The sequence below is a fragment of the Nicotiana tomentosiformis genome, chromosome 12, assembly GCF_000390325.3.
Source record: "Nicotiana tomentosiformis chromosome 12, ASM39032v3, whole genome shotgun sequence".
NCBI classification, from domain to species: domain Eukaryota; kingdom Viridiplantae; phylum Streptophyta; class Magnoliopsida; order Solanales; family Solanaceae; genus Nicotiana; species Nicotiana tomentosiformis.
The window spans coordinates 133,243,401-133,264,615 of record NC_090823.1 but is presented as its reverse complement, the minus strand read 5'-3'; the positions used below and the strand labels follow the sequence as shown (position 1 = coordinate 133,264,615).

The 21,215-nt window shown below is 34.3% G+C and overlaps 4 protein-coding genes across 4 annotated transcripts; all 4 read left to right on the top strand.

The window, feature by feature from the left end:
- Nucleotides 1–12,796: 12,796 nt before the first annotated feature.
- LOC138903429 (uncharacterized) lies at nt 12,797–14,446 on the top strand. The gene is made up of 2 exons (XM_070191400.1): nt 12,797–12,860; nt 13,179–14,446. Exons 1-2 carry the CDS (start codon nt 12,797–12,799, stop codon nt 14,444–14,446), a joined length of 1,332 nt encoding a protein of 443 aa, XP_070047501.1.
- Nucleotides 14,447–14,638: 192 nt separating this feature from the next.
- LOC138903428 (uncharacterized) lies at nt 14,639–16,444 on the top strand. The gene is made up of 4 exons (XM_070191399.1): nt 14,639–14,899; nt 14,987–15,584; nt 15,687–15,825; nt 16,027–16,444. The coding sequence occupies exons 1-4, from the start codon at nt 14,639–14,641 to the stop codon at nt 16,442–16,444; spliced, it is 1,416 nt and encodes a 471-aa protein (XP_070047500.1).
- A 1,072-nt stretch (nt 16,445–17,516) lies between these two features.
- Nucleotides 17,517–17,981, top strand: LOC138903427 (uncharacterized). Its single transcript, XM_070191398.1, has one exon. The coding sequence runs from the start codon at nt 17,517–17,519 to the stop codon at nt 17,979–17,981; it is 465 nt and encodes a 154-aa protein (XP_070047499.1).
- A 61-nt stretch (nt 17,982–18,042) lies between these two features.
- LOC138903426 (uncharacterized) lies at nt 18,043–19,490 on the top strand. Its single transcript, XM_070191397.1, has 2 exons — nt 18,043–18,435; nt 18,867–19,490. Exons 1-2 carry the CDS (start codon nt 18,043–18,045, stop codon nt 19,488–19,490), a joined length of 1,017 nt encoding a protein of 338 aa, XP_070047498.1.
- Nucleotides 19,491–21,215: the final 1,725 nt, after the last annotated feature.

Here is a 21,215-nt window from a genome sequence, read left to right as displayed (position 1 = left end):
GGTCCAACCAAAGAGATGAGATTAATTAGAAGATAGAGTATGGGAGTCCGCGGGCGATAGTTCCAAAGCTCACACATCCCTAGGCATTCGTAGGCCATTATTTTTCTTCTTAATAATTCCTGTTGGTTTTCAATTACATTTCGGCAAATTATCAACAAGAGTTAAATATTGAGTCCAAAAAAAATAATGATGCTGGAATTTATTTATAGCCTGTTTAGTCGTGCTTTTAAAATCAATTTATTTTAAAATATATTTTTTTCAAAAAAAACGGCTAAACATACTATTAGTCAGTAGTCACTATGGTCATAGGCAGATGTAGTTACTATCAATAAGAGTTAAATTTGTGATTGTAAGGATACTGATAGGCTTAGATAATATTTCGGTTGATATTAATAAAAAAGTATTTGAACTTGAAACGGAAAATTTATGGAAATTGAATTTATGTTTGGATATCAACTTTATTTAAACAGTAATTTGTGGAAATTAAAAATCCGCAAGTGAAAATCATTATTTCATAGTTCATACACCTTCAATAAAGTTTTTTTTTATTGTTACGCATTAAATTTTGAAGTTCAATTTTTATAAATACTCATGACAGGTTTTATTTAGACATAATGTGGTTCGTTTCATTCTTCAACATATAACTAGTGTAATTGCCCCGCGCGAAAAAATTAAATATAGTTTAATAGTATTATAATAATTTTTACAATTGAGACATCTTAGCTTTTATTATTCTATCATAATTTCATGATTATTTTAATATCCTATACAGTTTCTTTGACAGAAAGAATACATGAGAAACATTTTAGGTTAAATATTGGAATATGTGAGAAACATAGAAAATAAAAATATAATGACAAAAATGATAATGCTGTAATCTTGGAGATATAAACCTGATATATGCCACCCGCTTTTTTATTCTTCGTCTCAAGTCTCTCTCTTAGAATTTTCTTAATATGAATTGTTGACACTCATATTTCATAAGATTGATCTTTTTTTACTCAATTAAATTTTTAAGAAAATGGTAAAAAGGAAGGGAAACAAAAAATAGAAATAGAAACAAAAAAGAAATGAAAAGACAAATATTTTACATGTATTCTTTATTGGGATAGAATCTTCCTACCCACAATTTCTCTATTCAAGAGTTCGAACTCATTGTCTCTCTTTTTCACAATTGAATAAATATTTCACTCTTTTATTGTCCATATAATAGCCTCATTTATGCAAATTTGTTGTTATATTTTAGAAAATTTGCTCCTTAATGTACCTTTTAGTATTCCAAATTAGTGTAACCCCCTTCCACTCAATTAGTCTTTATCTAATATCTTATTATTATTTATTTCTCTTATTCATGTTAGAACTTAGCAATATTTAAAATTCAATATGTAAGGTGGAACGTGATTAATTCTCTAATCAGGAAAAAAATAAAAATATAAGGGAAATGTAAAAAATAAAATGAGAGAAAAGGTAAATACATTTCTTGATATATGAGAGATGCCGTCGTTCACTTTTAGCATGCCACTTAGTAATATCTAGAGATCTAATAATATCACTGGGTACTTGAAATGAAAGGAAAATGTAGTTCCATTACTCAGACAATCATTAACTATGTGAAATTATTGAAGTCAATTTTCTTTTATTTCAAACAAGAAAGTCACTCAATTATTTATGTTGCACTTTAATAATCACTCAGCCAGATTTATTAATTTTTTCGATAGAAAATATTGATTTGGCAGTCCACATGTACTTTTGGACTACATAAAATAATTAACGCCAAAACATAATATAAAATCCACTCATACACCAATCCGTCTCGATCCGACCCGTTTATAAGAAAGAGCATTGTAAGACTTTTTGGTGGATTTTTATCTTTATAAACAGTTCGAATCGGGTGTATGGATGGGTTTACATGCTTTGTTCGGATGTTAATTATTTTATATGGTCCAAACGTCTATGTGGACTGCCAAATTAGCATTTTTCACTGGAAAAATCAAAAAATTTGATTGAATGATCATCATAGTGCAATACGGATTCATACGTATGTGACCAAACAACACATACGTATAGATTCTATCTAGGCATGATAAGCATTTACATGTTGATTTTAGGAGTCAAACAACAATCTTTTGATGGAAAATCATATTATGGTGGGTGTTATAAGAAAAATCAAATTATGGTGGATGTCTACTCTTCCTCCATGATCTTCTCAAATGCTTAATGATATATTCAATGGCATATTTCTATGCTTAATGATATATTCAATGACATATTTTTCTTCACTTTTCATGCCTATATAAAAGCCTTGCAATAGATAGGAAAATACACACAATTAAAGAAGAAATAAGAATTTCTCCTCTCTTTCTCTCTATATCTCTTAGCTTGTGCTTCCTTGTTCTATATTGTTACTTTGAACTATATTTTATAACATCGAAGACTTTATGTCTAATTATCAAGCAATTTCTTTTCTACTACTCCACATTCCCCCTCCCCCCAAAAAAAAATATCGTATTTTCAACTACACAGTTAATCCTTGTAGTGGAACCTTGGTAATTAAACTTGAAATAGCTGATAGACTGCTAAAAAACATCACTAAATTTGTACAGTTGATTGTAATCTTATGATATCTTGTTATTAAGTAAACTTTCTATCTTTAGATTAATAGTAATCATTTCTAAGACAAGAGGAAGGAATATATTATAAAATAGTTATCATAAGGAATTTTAAAATGTTATGAGATTGTGATCGACTGATCGAGAACATAGTAAGTATTTCATATACATAGTTAAATTTATTAAACAACTTTTTAAATTTATTAAACAACTTTTCAGAAATAATGAGTCCTAAAACTTTTCACAATTAGGTACTATCTAATTTATGTTATAGTTCAAAGCTTTTTCTTTTTTGTGAAAATTAAGTATGTGTGAATACCTAATTTTTGCACTATTTTAACACCTCCAAAAGTCATTAGTGTTTTGTTACTTTAGTTATTTTTCTCAATTTTTGTGTCTTTGATTGCATATTTCCTATCATAAAAATAACAAAAAATAGTTCTTTCTTTATTTGTGCATTTTAGGAATTAACTAATTATTTCAATTGGTGAATTAATCTAGTTAATTGATCATTTGAATAAGTTACTTAATTAATTTATTTATTTATGTAAATTTAGTTTAATAAGTAGGATTAAGGAAGAAATTGGGCCAAATTTGAAAGGGAAAGTGGCCAAACGTGCAAGATAAGGGACTGCCCTTGAAAGGGTCTGGCAAAAACTACGTCGTTTCATTAAGTGACCCAAGATCAAATCTCACACATTGATCACCCCTTGATCTAATGGTCCATATTTGATTTCTCAAGAGGTATTTAAAGCCTCAAAAATCTGAAAAATTCCCTCATTTCCCCATAACTCTTTCTCTCTTCTCTCTCTCTTCTCTCCGCCGCCGCCACCGCCGTCGGAAATCGCCCACCGGTGGCGGCCAACCTCCAAACACCCCCAAATTCACACCATGTAATCTCCACAACATCCTCTTTCCATATCTCCAAACCAAATCCTTCAAACCCCCCTCAAACTCCTTGAATTTTAGATCTAGGAAACTTTAGTCTCCACTTTTTTGCCCAAAACCTTGAAGTTTCGGCCACTACCACCCCACAATACCTACATCAACAGATAGAGCTCATCAAGACCTACCTATTGATGTCAATTCCATCCCGAAAATCCGGCAACTAAAAATCCGACGACCACCCCGAACGCCCTCGTTCGGTATACCCCTATTCTCGTTTCCTTTGTCTATTTTTTCTAATTGTATTGTATTTAGTTTATGTCTAGCATAATTTATGGTTTTTTTATTTATTTATTATTATTATTATTATTATTATTATTTATATTTTTATTATTAGTTGTGTTTAATCTATGTTAGCTTAGTCGTTCATAGTTATTAATCACTAATAATTAGTTATTTATTAGTTTTGAAATAGCTATTCGCTTAGTTATGATAGTTTATGATAAAAGTTTCAAGTGCTTAGTGAATTTATTTTTATTGGATTTGAGTATTTGAATTTTGTGTTGATAAAAGCTGAAATTAAAGAAGGAATAGTACAAGTTTGGTTATTTTTACTGTGCAAAGACTTTGGAGTGCAAAACTCAAAAGTCATTGTGTGGTGACAAATACAATACTTTTTGACAGCTTTTGAACAGTGTTTAGCACACAAAGTCAGTCTTTTGGACAGACTTTTGGTGAACCAAAATCTGTCCAAAAAATCTGATTTATTTGCCTATTTAAAAGGCTATCCTTACTCACTGAAGAGGACACACACTCGATCTTACACTGGGACACATCTTGGAGAGTTGTTTAAAGACATATATCTTTGAGAAAAATCAGCACCTTAATATATATAGCAAGCTAAAATTTCAGAGCTTTGTGAGTATTATTTGAGTGCAAAAACTTTGAGAAAAATAGAAAGATCACTTAGGCAATTTGTGAAGTTGATAGCTACCATATTCAAGCATCTTTGTTGAGTTTTCTGGGTTATCTTAACACTTGAGTTGCTGTTGTTTCTACTGTATTTGCTGCTGAATATTTTGTTGTTATACTGCTGTATTTTATTATTCTGCAAACCAGGTAACTTTCAAATTCTTATATTGCAGATTCTTGATGATAATAAGAAGGATTTGATTCCGGTTTGGTTGATGGAACATGTTAGATCTGATTTTGTTTCAAGATGAATGTTATATTAGTGTTATCATCATGTAAATCTGTTAAAAATTAGTTAAATTATCGTTTTCTTTCTTTATATATGTGATTGAAACTGCATTCTGTTAAGTTTACTTAGTTTAAGAAAAAGATAAAGACTCCACTTTTAACCATGTTTGTTTAGTTTGGGATCTTTTCTGCGAGTTACTTTCATGGTTCATGTATAATTATCTAAGAAAGACTTCTAGGCTTCTAGCTTCAAATGTTTCGATGCTTTGAATTATAGTCAACATAATGTTATAATATAGTTCTTCTCTTTAGCATTAAAGTGTTACCTTTTTTGTAGTTTTTATATTTAGTCGTGGATTTTATGTTGCTAATGGTGTATTTTGATTAGTGCCATGTTGGTGTAGATGAGTAGAAATATTATGTTAGTCCTTAAGAAACAGTTGGTTAAGAAGATAAAAGATAATAATTAGCATGTAAGTTTCTTTTATGAAAAATAATTTTAGTTTGGACATCAATGTAAGAAGCAATTTGGGCTTAGAAGAATACTTATTATTTTGTGTTGTCTTGGTCATCGAGGCTCTTAAGCAACATGGGCCAAATAAGCTAAAATCTGTAGGCCCAATGACAATAAAAAGTAAGATGGGCATTTTCTTTAAAATCAATAAATTATCTTTTGTTAAATAAAATAAGTGGCCCAATACCATGAAAGTTTAACATAAACTTACCCGGGTTTAATGTCTTGCATTAGTTAGAAATTATTTTTAATAATAATTTTTTTTTCGGTCGAACAAGTAATAAATAAAAAAGAAGCGTTTTTTAATTAATTTAGACGCTAGGTAATTAGTAGACGTTCTTTAACTTCATGGAATCGCTTGCGTAACGTGATGTTTAACATTCAATAAATTAATTCAATAATGTCCCCACTTTATATATGTGGTTGAAACTGCATTCTGTTAAGTTTACTTAGTTTAAGGAAAAGATAAAAACTCCACTTTTAACCATGTTTGTTTAGTTTGGGATCTTTTCTGTGAGTTACTTTCATGGTTCATGTATAATTATCTAAGAAAGACTTCTAGGCTTCTAGCTTCAAATGTTTCGATGCTTTGAATTATAGTCAACATAATATTATAATATAGTTCTTCTCTTTAGCATTAAAGTGTTACCTTTTTTGTAGTTTTTATATTTAGTCGTGGTTTTATGTTGCTAATGGTGTAGTTTGATTAGTGCCATATTGGTGTAGCTGAGTAGAAATATTATGTTAGTCCTTAAGAAACAGTTGGTTAAGAAGATTAAAGATAATAATTAGCATGTAAGTTTCTTTTATGAAAAATAATTTTAGTTTGGACATCAATGTAAGAAGCAATTTGGGCTTAGAAGAATACTTATTATTTTGTGTTGTCTTGGTCATCGAGGCTCTTAAGCAACATGGGGCAAATAAGCTAAAATCTATAGGCCCAATGACAATAGAAAGTAAGATGGGCATTTTCTTTAAAATCAATAAATTGTCTTTTGTTAAATAAAATAAGTGGCCCAATACCATGAAAGTTTAACATAAGCTTACCCGGGTTTAATGTCTTACATTAGTTAGAAATTATTTTTAATAATAATATTTTTTTTTCGGTCGAACAAGTAATAAATAAAAAAAAATGTTTTTTTAATTAATTTAGACGCTAGGCAATTAGTAGACGTGCTTTAACTTCATGGAATCGCTTGCGTAACGTGATGTTTAACATTCAATAAATTAATTCAATAATGTCATACCATACTCGTTAGTTTTAGTTAATTTTTAATTTAATAAATCCATTGTTAAACTCGCGGATTCGTTTGCGTAGCGCGATAGTTAACTTTCAATAAATTTCAAAATTATTTTCTTCGAATATAGTAATTTTTTTCAAAAGTAATAACGTACTAATAATCCTCGTCATGACCGTGGATTCGCTTGCGTAGCGTGGTTATGACAAAATCAATAAAATTTATCTCGGTCACACATTCGTTTGCGTGGTGCGGTTAGGACAATTTTATTCAAATTTTTTCTTTAATAATTTTAATAATTAAAAGTGGATAGGTAAAACATGAAAATCTAAATAAAACACAGTTTATCCAAAATAAATTCAAGCCAAGTTTAAATCAATAAAGCGACCGTGCTAGAACTACGGGACTCGGGGAATGCCTTACACCTTCTCCTCGGTCAATAAAATTTCTTACTCGAACTTTGTTTTCGCAGACCAATTAATAATAGAGTCAAATCTTCCTTTGATTAGGGATTCAAATAAAAGGTGACTTGGAACACCGAAAAATCAATTTCAAGTGGCACTCTGTAAATAAAATAATCTCTATTCAAATTTATCACTTCAATTGAAAAAATGCTTTAACCCACAATACAAAAAAATAACACATTAATATATCTTTTTTGGGGTAAAAAAAAAGGGGTGTGACAATATGAAATAAATTTACTTAGTCAGTTATCACATGGAGTGTGGGGTGGGTGGGATATCCATTATTGTAGGACCCACAAAAAAAAGAAATTAAAAAGGCCAAACACATAGACAACCTCTTAAAGTTGACATCGGTTTTCATTTTGACACTCCATCTCCGTGTTGTTTCAATTGAACACTCTAACACCTATTAAAATGGTTCAATTAAACACTTATCACTGACATGTCATAGTGTGTGCATCTCACCTCTTGGGAGAGTGTGAATACAAACTTTTCTTCTTGTTTTTACGTTACTCTTTCTTCTTTCTCCTTGCTCCTTTGCTCTCTCAACCACCGTTACGCACCTTTATAACATAACACCGTCTCTTCTCTACCGGAACCTTCCATTCTTCACCTATAATACCATTTTGAATCTCGTTTTCCATTATCAGATTTTCCCCATTAACAATCGGATTCCATCAGATATTAACCTTTTTCATTTCACTACTTTTCAACTATTATTATACCATGCATAGACCACTATAGCACTGATCTTTTACCACCGCATCTCCGCGATATTTTCTCCACCAAACGTTTTTGCAAAAAATAAAAATTCCACTTCACCCTTTCTCAGTTATCATAGCTCTTTTTGGAATAAGATTTTGTTAGACCTCGGAGCTATTGAAACAACAGTGCAATTTCCCTTCTTCACAGCATGAACAATCCAACTTTTAACTTTTTTTCGATCACTGAATTAATCATGAAAGTCAGATCAGATGATCATATTAACAAAACAAAGCAACAATTCATGACGATAATTCGACTATGAGTCACCAAGTCTTTGTAATTAGATGACATCTCTTCTATACACTAGATTAAGGAAGTGAAAAGAAAATATCTAGAGAATAGTAGCTTGAATAACAATTTTCTCATTCTCTTCGATTTATAATATCATTCAGCGGCAAATCGTTTCACCCATTTTTTGTTTCAAATCTTTCAGTTTCTGACGGTGAAAATAAAAGGAGGTTCTATTCTTCAAAATCTAACATTTAGCTTCCACATTCAAATTCCTAATTGTCTTCTTCGAAGATTTTGGCTTCATATATATTTGGCAAAAATTCCTAAAGTAGTATGTGAGTTGTTTGGGGAAAAGGGAGAAAAAAGAAGAACAATGGGGAGTCCGGGAAGAGGATGATGTCGGATATGAGGGAGGGTCTAGAAAGTAGAATAACTTGGGAAGGGGATTCTGTGAAGAAAGTGACGGGAGGTCTGAGAATTATCTAAGAAAAGAGTTTTTATTTTCTCCTTTTGTTTTCTCAAAATCTTCTTTGTTGGATTAATTAGTCAAATACCACGTGTCATTTTTTAATTGGCTCTTTTTGCCAGATCATTGTGCGTGAAGTCTACGCACTCCATGTTATATACAGGTTAGTTATGAGTGGCTTAAATGGTACACTTTAATAGAAGTTAAAGTGTTCAATTCGAACATCCCTAAGATGGAGTGTCAAAATAAAAATCGATGTCAACTTTAAGGGGTAGTCTATATGTATGGCCAATTAAAAAAGACAGCCCAATGCATCACAGGGTCCAGGTAAGGGCTGCATCCCTAAGAGTATGATGTATTAAGGTGGCTGGGTTGAGTTAGAGAGATTCGGTTCTGATAGCTTGGTTGTGTGCAAATGAGTTTCGAAAAGTTCTCAATGGTTTTTACCACGGTTTGAGGAGTATATTTCCTACCGGCGTAAGGAATATGTTGCGTATTGGGATTTTCTCGGGGATGAGATCAAATAGAAGGTCATTGGCTAATTGAGTATGTAGTTGCTTGTGACTCGGAGCGGACTATGAAGTTCTCGTATTTTTCATGTGATGGCATGGTATATGCAGTGTGTTGTGTGGGATTGAGATTTACGTGAGCGGGATCACAGTTCTATTTGGAAGCATGGACGGTTTCAGATGACTAGGTAAATGATATTACTATTTGGCATGGCTTGATGAGAGTATACATTTCAAAAGGGGCAGCGTGTTTTGATTTATGGATACTTCACTGGTATTGCGGCACTCTTCTGGTTGATCAACTGCTGATATTCAAATTTTACTATCTGGCACGGAAAAATTTTAGAAGTATTCCTCGTGTGATGATCGTGTATGAGAGATGTGTTAGACATTCTAGTGGCGGAGTTGGGATAAGCTATGGTGATTCGTGTGTTCTATGGATTTGGGGATTGGGAGTTCTCAGGAGCGAATTGTTTTATGGTTGTAGACTGTGAAGTCATGGCCGAAACTAGCCAAATGATAGTATGTGTTACGATTCAGTCATTGTGGATCTTCGGAGGGTTATTTATTTATTTGTGGGTGACCAGAGTCGATTTGGGGGTCCATTGGTAGGCCCAATTAGGATGTGAATTCTGCACCGAGCCGGATTGGTTGGCTCCATACTGGTATTGTTGAGGGATGTACCATTCGGTTGTGTTGAGCTTATTCGTGTTCTGATAGGTTCTGTGAGTTACTCTGCTATGCTACGAGGGGTTGTGATTCGTTGACTGTATGTACACATGGTGCGGTTCTATTGTGGCCTTATAGCGGAATTTTGAGCGAGAAGAGTATTGGGTATTGCTTGGTTGATGGCGTATTGTTATGTTCTTTCGGGTTTTGTGGGGCATGGTGTCATTTGCTTCTCCGTGGTTATGGTAATGCACTTTGAGTACTTGATGTCGAATTGCGCATGGTTATTGATTTTTAGCGGGTGGCTTGAGGTATTTCATATGGACCAGTGTTGATACCTAATTTTGCCCTCATATATTTTTCAAATAATATATATACTTTCAAAATATCATTTTGCAATATTATTTAATTTACAAGATTTATGAAAATATTTTCCCATAATTTTTCATAATTTTAAGTCTTCAAAATCAATTTTTCTTGCATTTATATTATTCAATATTTATAAATTATCCTTTAAATTATTTTTATAATAAATCAATCATCTAGTTTATTATTTTACATCTATATATATGCTTCATAATATTTTACTTTTTTTTATATAATTATATTTCATATTTTTAGGCTATTTACATAATTTTGCAAAGAATACCCTATATTCTATGCATAATTATATTTTTTTGTATTATTTGTGCTAAAAAATATTTTTTATATTTTTATAATGTCAAGCTAGTATTCTAAATTATTTTACTGCATAAATGATGTTTTTATTATTTATTAATCTCTTTTGTGAATTATTTTTAAAATAATTTCGCATATTTATTTTATAACCCAATACAAGGTTATTTCTGGACCAAATTAGGCCCAAACCTTTGGCCCACTCCACTTCACTCATCAGAAGCCCAAACCAAATACCCCTTTAATAAACCCGATCGGTACCCGTTTAATTAACCTGCCCCAGCCCCTTTTTAAAATCCCGGTCGTTGATCTCTAACATCAACGGCCCACAATTAACCTACCCCCTTTTAATTACCCAACCCTAAACCCTAATCCCTTATTCCCTCTAACCCGCCGCCCTGAAACTCTCTTTTCTTCTCTTTTCTAAACCCTAGCCGCCTTCCTTAATCCCTCTCCTAATGAGATTCGATTACTATTTTCTTGCCATATTCGAATCCTTCTGGTACTGGTTGTCCGTTTGTGGTGTTACCTAACATGCTTGCCTAAACATGGCAAGCAATAATCTTCGAAATCAAACAAAAAGGGGTTCGAATCTTTAATTTTGAGCACTGTTTTGTCTACATACGTTTAACATTGTATTATGTGAGTCCGATTTTATTTGAATTTTTGTGATTTACACTTTTCCTAAAAAAGAAAAACCTAGGGTTTACTGGATTTCTCTCCTGAATTAATTTTGAACTGATTTTGCATGACTTCTTTCCTTACTCTATGATTGATTTATTTTGTTTCCTTATTTGTTCGTTCAATTTTTACTGCTATATAAACCCCTCTCCATTCCCCTTTTAGGACAGACTTGAATCGTATTTTCACTAAAAACTTGAGGCTTTGTTATGCTATTATCTCGTCCTGTATTCTGTTTTTGGCCGGCTGAAAGTCAAAGCCACTAAGACTCTATTATTCAACTTTCTCTTGGTGTGAGCATTGCCGAGAGTTCTTTCGAAACTCTTGGGAAATTTGACGCATTGCGATTCTAGGGTTCTTGTGGAATTTTTGCTCTTTACTGTTATTCGTTTAACTGGTAAGTTACTGGACTTCTGCAATCTCATTCTTATGTGTCTGTGATTCGCATACGTTCTCACTTCTGAAATCCATAGCTTAATATGTTTCTGGACTGCCCTTGTGTGCAATTCTGCTAGCTTTACCTCAGTTTTAGGTCTCTTTAGCATTTAATTTCACATAATGTGGCTACTCTGAAATATGCTTTTGCCTAATTTGAGCAATTTAAATTCTCTTAAATCCGTTTAGCCAATGTGTTCTGAACTACTGATGTGTGTGACCTTTGCACTTGTTAGCATCTCTTTAGTGTTTAGTTCTGCTTAAAATGTCAATTCTGTTATTTGAATATGCTTCTTCTATATAATTTGTACTTTCTTTAGTTAATTAGTCTATTGTGTCCAAAACCTGAATGTTTACATTTACTATCTGACAAATAAAATGAATGAAAAATATTTTAGTTTGTTTTATTTTATTTTTATATATAAAAAATACTAATAAATAATAAAAAACATCAAAATTGTTATTATTTTCCCCCTGAACTACGTAATGGTCTGATTCATGCGGCGTCATGATACGTAGGCAATCCTCATCGGATGCGATCATAGCCATAATAAATCTGAGCAAAAAAAAATACGGCGTCATGATATGTAAAAAATCCTCATCGGATACGATCATAGCCATAATAAATCTAAGCAAAAAAATAAGAAGAAAAAATATATATATTTGAGAAAAAAATAGGAAAGAAAAAAAGAGCGTTAAATTCAAGAGGAAATAAACCAATAAGCCGGGATGAAGCATGAAGCCTTCCAAGCTCATTTTCGAAATGAAAATGGCACTAGGTGCATAACATACAATGTGTGATTAATATCTGCAAAATGTCTAACTCTAACACGTTTGTTGTTTGTTATTTTAAGATAAAGTTAAACAGAGGTGGTTGGTTTGTGGTTTAAACTGGCGACTCACCCTTACAACACGAGATCAAAAGAAAAAAGTAGAATGAAAAACAACAGTGAGAATGAGTCAGATAATGATGATGTCCATGGACAATTGGTCGAATAAGGTACGGGACTGGTTGAATAAGTAAGAGTGTTGAAACAACAATTGGCAGAGATGTACCAAGCTTGGGTGAATGGACATGCACCGCCCCCACTACCCATAGGGCCTTCGGATAATCTTCATAATGAGTCAGTTGCAAATCAAGTGCCCATCTCCATAATAAGTAACCCATTGTACCAACCTGGATTTAGTCCGAGCATTAACCTCCCCATTATCCCCAGTACCTCCATTCCACGTCCTCCAACCGCACCCCTCAGAAATGACCCACCTCTTGTACCTATTGTCCCTACTTTCACTGTTCCTCAACCGACTCTTGCTCAAACGTCTAACAATGATCCATAACCGAATGCTCATGATGCCAAACATTACTCTCCAGAACTGGCTTTCAAGGTTCCAGATTCATACAAGCATACTCCTCAGAACGTGTTCCCAATCGAGATCGAAAAGCCCGACAAGAATATGGAACAAGAGGAAATGACCAGAAAAATGAAGAGCCTGGAACAAACCATGGGAAACATACAGGGTTAGAGAGGCTACAAGAGTGTTTCGTTTAACGATCTATGTATGTTCCCCCATGTTCATTTGCCACTCGGCTTCAAGACCCCCAAGTTTGACAAGTGTGATGGTCATAGTGATCTCGTTGCCCATTTGAAGAGGTATTGTAACCAATTAAGGGGAGCAGGAGGCAAAGAAGAATTACTCATGGCTTATTTTGGGGAAAGTTTGACATGAATTGCTTCAGAGTGGTTCATAGATCAAGACATATCTCACTGGCACGTTTGGAACGACATGGCTCAAAATTTTGTCCAATAGTTTCAGTATAATATTGATATAGTTCCAGACTGCTCATCTCTCATCAACAAAAAGAAGAAACCAACAGAAAGCTTCAGAGAATATGCAATCAAGTGGAGAGAGAAGGATGCTAGGGTCAAACCACCAATGAAAGAGGCAGAAATGATTGACTATTTTCTCCAAGCTCAGGATCCTGATTACCTCCATTACATGTTGGCCGCCATTGGTAAACCTTTCGCTGAGGCGATTAATATTGGTGAAATAGTTGAGAATGACATGAAGTCGGGAAAAATTGTGAGTCGGGCAGCCCTTAAGGCGACCACGCAAGCAATTCAAAGCGGGTCAGGCAGTTTCGGAAATCAGAAAAAGAAGGAGGAAGGATCCATGATGGCATCTGGGTTCGGGGGAGTTCAAAGAGGAGTATCTCCTTCTTATGTGAAATTCCAACAAGGACAATCCGATTCTCCTCGACATTACTATCTGCCTCAGGGTCCTCGATACTCCATTCCCCCACAACAATACACAATGTTTAATGCTCAGGCTCATGCTAGGCCTCTCAATCACCAGCAATGGCAGGCACCGATTCCACAAGGCTCCCGTCAAATCTGGCTGAATTTTCAGGTGCCATATAATCCTCGTCCCCGACAGGAATATGTGAGAGAACAGGAGCCAAAGAAAGAGTTCACCCTAATTGGAGAATCATATACAAGCCTATTTCGAAAATTGATGCAATTGCGGTTGATTGAACCTATCATGCCGCGTTATGTGAATCCAAATTCAAAAGGTTTTGACTCAAATGCAAGATGTGAGTATAACTCTAACACCCAAGGTCATAGTACTGAAAATTGTTGGACGTTAAAGAGAGCCATTGAAGATTTGATTGAAGCAAAGGCAATTATGGTGACAAACAATGAGGATACTCCTAATATCACAAACAATCCACTTCCAGCTCATAATAATACACATTTTATTGGGATGATTTGTGATGATCGGGATTATAAGCAGTCTGGAAAGACAGAGAGAGTTGTTGGAACCATAGGGAAAGAACTAAAAGTGACAATAAGCCCACCGCAATTGGCACCGTTGATTGTGAAAGGTGTGAGCTCTAGCTTGAACTTGGCAGGTTTGGGAAAAATGATTCTCTATGTCCCTGGAAGCACAAAAAAGGTTGAGGTTCACTTGGGTGGACCCAAACTTTACATCCTCGGGGGCATTCAAAAGATCGTTCCGAATAATGGTTTGAGAAATATAACAGAGCCTGTCGTGATCCGACATGTTTCACAACTCCCAGTGACAAACACGAAATATATTCCCTAGATTTATAACAAGACTGTCATGACATACAAAGGAAAAGAGATAGTTGAAGAAACAAATGAAATAGGGGGCTTGACCCGCTCTGGAAGGTGCTACTCACCGGAGGAATTGAGATAAGCTAAGCAAGCCAGGGAAAGTCACTTGCCAGTGAAAGAACCCGTTGCAGAAAAAGAAGCGGAAGAATTCCTTAAGAAGATGAAAATGCAAGATTACTCAATCATTGACCAACTAAGGAAAACCCCTGCTCAGATATCTTTGTTATCTCTTCTTTTGCACTCGGAAGAGCATCGCCGTGTGTTGATCAAAACTTTGAACGAGGCATATGTCTCAGAAAAGACAACGGTGAATCAGCTAGAAAGAATGGCAGAAAGATTCTTTAAATTAAATAGAATTACTTTCAGCGATGATGATTTGCCTGAGGAAGGGGCTGGGAACAATAGAGCTTTTCATCTTATGGTGAAATGTGAAGGGCACTACGTAAAATAAGTCATGATTGACGGAGGCTCAAGTGTATATGTATGCCCTCTTTCTACTCTACAACAGCTGAACATTGACACTAACAGAATTCGGACCAGTAATGTCAGCATCAGAGCTTTTGATGCTTCAAGAAGAGACACTATTGGGGAAATTGAACTTACCATGACAATCGGCCCGGTTGATTTTAACATTGTCTTTCAAGTGTTGGATATGGAGACTTCCTATAATTTTCTTCTGGGAAGGCCGTGGATCCATATGGCCAGAGCTGTACCATCCACCCTACATCAAATGGTCAAATTCGAGTATGACATGCAAGAAGTTATTGTTCATGGGGAGGACGACTCATCCGTCTATAAAGATCTGTCTTTTCAATGTATCGAGGCCAAGGAAGGGTGTGAATCCATCATATATCAAGCTTTTGAGGTGATTGAGGTTGACCAAGTGGAAGAAGGAAAACCAATTCAGCATCCCCATCTTTCAGCCACATCCGTGATGGTAGCTGCACTGATGTTGAGGAACGGCTATGAACCAGGAAAAAGATTAGGATCCTCCCGGCAAGGAATTGTAAACCCTATTACTCCTTTTTCGAAGAAAGATACCTTTGGCTTAGGTTTTAAACCAACATCAACTAACATAGATAGATCCAAGGCCCGCAAAAAGAATGGTTGGAATTTGTCCAAACCAATCCCTCGCATTGCCTACTCTTTTGTCAAGCCACAATTTGAAGAAGTCTAAAATCCTGCTACTCGGGATGATATTGATGAAGTTTGCCAGGGTCTCAAGGAGATGTTCTATGAGATCAATATGGTTCAAGTTGGTGAGGGCCCTAGCCGTGCAAGTGTTCAGTTGATTGGTCCAGATACCTCGCTTAACAACTGGGAAGCAACTCCTCTTCCCATCAAGAAGTAGTCTTGGTAGTCTGTTTTGTTGCTTTTTTCTGTATTTGGATTATTTTAAAGGTTGTAATCCAGATATTTTAGTTTAATTGATTTGCTTTAATGTTAACCCTTTTATCCTTTCTAATTCAATGAAATGAAGTTCCAATTTCATAGTAAAATTTTATCTTTTCATTTTCCTAATTTTTGTTAATTTCTTATCATTTTCAGTTTCGTTAATGCTAATTTTAAAAACATGACATGCACGCAGAATTCATACCCAGATCTTAAAAAGCTGTCTAATCTCGAAATAATGAATCAAGAAGTTGAGTATGATGAAGATGAGGCTCTTAAGGAAATAAAAAGGGAATTTGATCAATTTGAGAATAAGCCTAAGCCTAACTTAAATGAAACTGAGGCAATTAACCTGAGAAGTCCTGAAGAAACTAGAGAAACAAAAATAAGCATTCATACTGAACAAAAGACTAGAGATACCATAATTCAAGTTTTGTTCGAGTACAAAGATGTATTTGCTTGGTCGTATGATGACATGCCGGGTTGGAGTGTCGATTTAGTGGTTCATAAGTTCCCACATACCCTAATTTTCCACCAATCCAACAAAAACAAAGGAAGTTTAAGACAAACATGAGTGATAAGATAAAAAGGAATACATGAAGCAACTACGTGCAAATGTGATCAGGGTCGTCCGATATACCACATGGTTATCAAATATTATGCTAGTGCCAAAGAAGGATGGGAAAATCAGAGTTTGTATTGACTATAGGGATTTAAACAAAGCAAGTTCAAAGGACAGCTTTCCCTTTCCCAACAATCATATCCTTGATGACAATTGTGCTAAACATGAGATCCAATCTTTTGTGGATTGTTATGCCGGGTATCACCAAATTTTGATGGATGAAGAAGATGCAGAAAAGACCGCCTTCACCACTCCATGGGGAACTTATTGTTATAGAGTCATTCTATTTGGTTAGAAGAACACAGAGGAAACTTACATGAGGGCCATGACTACCATATTCCATGACATGATGCACAAAGAGATTTAAGTGTATGTTGATGATGTGATCATTAAGTCCAGAACACAAGCTGACCATGTGCAAGACTTGAAAAAGTTCTTTGAAAGGCTACGAAGGTACAATCTCAAACTAAATCCAGCCAAATGCGCATTTGGGGTTCCTTCTGGGAAGCTTTTGGGTTTTATAGTTAGTCGAAGAGGCATTGAGTTAGATCCCTCCAAGATAAAGACCATTCAAGAGCTGCCTCCCCCGAAGAACAAAATATAAGTCATGAGTTTACTCGGGAGGTTGAACTACATCAGCAGGTTCATCGCGCAACTGACAACCACATGTGAGCCCATTTTCAAGTTGTTGAAAAAGAACGCTGCTATCAAGTGGACAGATGAGTGCCAAGAAGCTTTTGATAATATCAAGGAATATTTGTCAAATCCCCATGTTTTGGTCCCGCCGGAACCTGGTACGCCTCTGTTTTTATATCTGTCGGTAATGGATAGTTCCTTTGGTTGTGTTCTGGGTCAACATGATGCCACAAGCAAAAAGGAACAAGCAATATATTATTTGAGCAAAACGTTCACCACTTATGAGGCCAAATACACTCTTTTAGAAAGGACATGTTGCGCCTTAACCTGGGTCATCCAGAAGCTTAGGCATTATCTTTTGGCCTATACAACTTACCTCATATCCCGAATGGATCCCCTGAAGTACATCTTTCAGAAGCCGATGCCAACTGGAAGATTGGCAAAGTGGCAAATCTTGCTCATAGAGTTTGATATTGCTTATGTCACTCACACTTCCATGAAGGCACAAGCTTTGGCTGATCATCTGGCAGAACACCCGGTTGATGATGAGTATGAATCTTTGAACACATATTTCCCAGATGAAGAGGTTAATTTAGTAGATAAAGTAGTCCAAGATGATAGTCAAATTTGGAAACTATACTTTGATGGAGCTATCAACATCAAAGGCGTAGGCATTGGGGCACTTCTAGTATCACCTACTGGGCAACATTACCCTGCCACGGCACGCCGTCATTTCTTCTATACAAATAACACGGCAGAATATGAAGCTTGCATCATGGGTCTGAACATGGCAATAAACCTAAATGTGCATGAACTGTTGGTAATCAGAGATTCAGATTTGCTTATTCGGTAAGCTCAAGGTGATTGGGAGACTCGAGAGTCGAGACATCAAGCTCATTCCATATAGACAATGTATGGAGGATCTTAACAAAAGGTTCAAGTCCATCGAGTTCAGGAACATTCCTAGGTTTCACAATAAATTAGCTGATGCCTTGGCCACCCTGGCCTCAATGCTTCCATATCCGGGTAATACTCACATTGAACCATTAGAAATTCAAATTCGGGATCAACTTGGTTATTGCAATACAATTAAAGCAGAACCAGATAGTGAACCATGGTACCGTGATATTAAACAGTTTCTAAAAACAAGAGAATATCTGGAACATGCTAATAGGGATCAAAAGAGAACTATTAGGCGACTCTCTAATGGTTTCTTTTTGAGTGGGGAAATCCTATACAAAAGAACTCCGAATTTGAATTTGTTGAGATGTGTGGATGCCAAAGAAGATGAAATGATTATGAATGAGGTGCATTCGAGAGTTTGTAGTCTGTACATGAATGGATATGTTCTAGCAAAGAAAATCCTTCGGACAGGATATTATTGGCTTACTATGGAACGAGATTGCATTAGTTTTGTTCGCAAGTGCCACCAGTGTCATATTCACAGTGATTTGATTCACTCGCCTCTTCGGATTTGTATCCTATGTCGGCTCCTTGGCCTTTTGTTTCTTGGGGAATGGACGTCATTGGCCCAATCGAGCCAAAAGCTTCAAATAGGCACAAATTCATCTTGGTTGCAATTGATTACTTCACCAAATGGGTGGAAGCTAATACATTGAAAGCAGTTACCAAGAAAGCAGTAGTAGACTTTGTTCACTCCAACATCATCTGTCGTTTCGGTATTCCAAAAATCATTATCACAGATAATGCTGCTAATTTGAATAGTTATCTGATGAAGGAGGTATGTGAACAATTTAAAATTGAGCATCGCAATTCTACTCCTTACCGACCCAAAGCTAATGGAGTTGTTGAAGCTGCGAATAAGAACATCAAGAAGATTCTTAGGAAGATGATCCAAGGGTCTAGACAATGGCACGAGAAACTACTTTTTTCTCTTTTGGGATACCGGACAATTGTCCGTACATCAGTTGGTGCAACGCCCTACTTATTTATTTATAGCACTGAAGCGGTCATACCTGCTGAAGTTGAAAATCCCTCTCTCCGAATCATTGTTGAAGCAGGGATTAAGGACACTGAATGGGTGAAGTCCCGATTGGAACAGTTGAGTTTAATTGATGAAAAGCGTTTGGCGGCAGTTTGTTTTGGTCAGTTATACCAACAAAGAATGGCACGCACTTACAATAAAAAAGTGCGCCCAAGACAATTCGAGGTAGGACAACTTGTTTTGAAACGTATATTTCCTCACCAGGAAGAAGCAAAAGGAAAGTTCGCCCCGAACTGGCAAGGTCCTTACCTCATCAAAAAAGTATTGTCAAAAGGAGCTCTACACTTGGCAGATATAGAAGGAAAGGTGACAGATATATCCATCAACGCAGACGCGGTCAAGAGATACTATATCTGACATGCCTCTGTTGGGGCATTTTTATACTTAGCATTCTCAGGTTGGGATGACGAAAGGCTATCATTCTCGCTACCCAAACACATGTCAATCCTAGTTAGCCCTTTGAAGCCTTGTTTATACTTCTTTGTTTTCCCCTCTTTTGGAACCAATGTACTTAAAAAAATGAAAATGAATGGAAAAAAAATCATCATCAAAACAATTTCATGTTAATTGAACTACGTCCGACCTGATTCCGAAAGGATACGTAGGCAGCCTCACTCTGTGGTTCGGATACACCAAAACAAAAATCCACATTTCTTCAGCATTCAAAGAAACTGGGGCATGATTTTACTTTATTTTTCGACGGTTATTCCGTCAAAATGGTTCCAAAAGTTATAATAAAATTGAATAGTTCTTTTTACCTTTCCTTGCTAAGACCTTCTGATCAACTTTCGAGAATACTAAGTCAGTATACTACGGGTGATGCATCAACCATTGTAAAGAGATTAAAATAAATGAGAGAGTCTTATGAGTAGTCAAGCTTAATATTAGGCTAAAACTAAGGAACATATAAAGAAAAAATAATCAAAAATTTCATCATACAAAAGAAAAAGGATAAAACTTATTTAAATTTGATATTAAAAAGTTTTGTTTAAGTATGATAAGAAATGACATGCATGTATATAAGGACACATAACTAAAGTCTAACAAATAAAGAAAATAATTAAAAATATTAAATAATAAAATAAATTGGAGATAATGTGAGGATATTTCTGCTAAGAATTACTTTAGAAAATAAAATAAAGTAACTATACAATACTTAAAAATATTATTGATAAGTTTAAATAATTTAAGAATTTCAATAAATATTTTTAAAAATAAAAGTTTATTTAATTTAATATAAAAAATTATATATCTATCTATATTATATTAAAAATAGTAGAGTATAAAAATATTAAATAAAGTTGAAAGTTAAAAAAAATCATATGAAAACGTGATAATATTACATATTAGATAGCGTTATAGTAAAAGTAAGAAAACTAATTAAAATTCAAAAAAATCTATATTGAAAATAAAAGAAAAATACTATTTGAACTTGAGATTAGAAAGATCTTTAAATTATGATGAGTACTAAATTATGATGAGTACGCTCAAATTACGGATATGACCACAAAAATAGTCTTGCTAGATAAAGAAAACTAAAAAATTGATACTAAATTAATAATTTAAATATAATAAATAAATATCTCATGTAGGTAATTTAACTAATGAAAATTAAAATCTAAATTTGTATCTTCGAACTAAAAGAAAATACAAAATAAATGCACATAATACAAAAAATTTATTATAAGAAAATTCAATAGATTTGAAACATTATAAAAGAACTTATGTATTATTTCCTTTGTTTCAATTTAGATGACCATTTCGCTTATCGAGAGTCAAATTGCATAAGTTTGACCAACATTTTAAAATATATTTTGTTATCATATTGACATGAGAAAAATTATAACTTATAGTACTTTTCGTGTAGTTTGGTATATCTAAATTTTAATTTTAAAATACTAAGTTGAACTAATTTAATTTAGCTTCAAAATTTAGTCAAATTGATTGTCGATAAGCGAAATGTGTTATCTAAATTGAAGCAGAGAGAGCAATTTTTAGACTAATTTAAAGTTATATTTTAAAATAAAATATGATATTATTTTGAGTATAGGTAAAATATTTATGTAAAAAGCTAATTAAAAT

Coding starts and splice junctions, on each gene's coding strand:
- LOC138903429 (XM_070191400.1), top strand. CDS start 12,797: ATGGAACAAGAGGAAATGACCAGAAAAATGAAGAGCCTGGAACAAACC. Junction 12,861..13,178: donor AACCATGGGAAACATACAGG/GTTAGAGAGGCT, acceptor ATATAGTTCCAG/ACTGCTCATCTCTCATCAAC.
- LOC138903428 (XM_070191399.1), top strand. CDS start 14,639: ATGAAAATGCAAGATTACTCAATCATTGACCAACTAAGGAAAACCCCT. Junction 14,900..14,986: donor ATAGAGCTTTTCATCTTATG/GTGAAATGTGAA, acceptor ACTCTACAACAG/CTGAACATTGACACTAACAG. Junction 15,826..16,026: donor ACTCCTCTTCCCATCAAGAA/GTAGTCTTGGTA, acceptor TATCATTTTCAG/TTTCGTTAATGCTAATTTTA.
- LOC138903427 (XM_070191398.1), top strand. CDS start 17,517: ATGGATCCCCTGAAGTACATCTTTCAGAAGCCGATGCCAACTGGAAGA.
- LOC138903426 (XM_070191397.1), top strand. CDS start 18,043: ATGGAGGATCTTAACAAAAGGTTCAAGTCCATCGAGTTCAGGAACATT. Junction 18,436..18,866: donor ATGAAATGATTATGAATGAG/GTGCATTCGAGA, acceptor TATCTGATGAAG/GAGGTATGTGAACAATTTAA.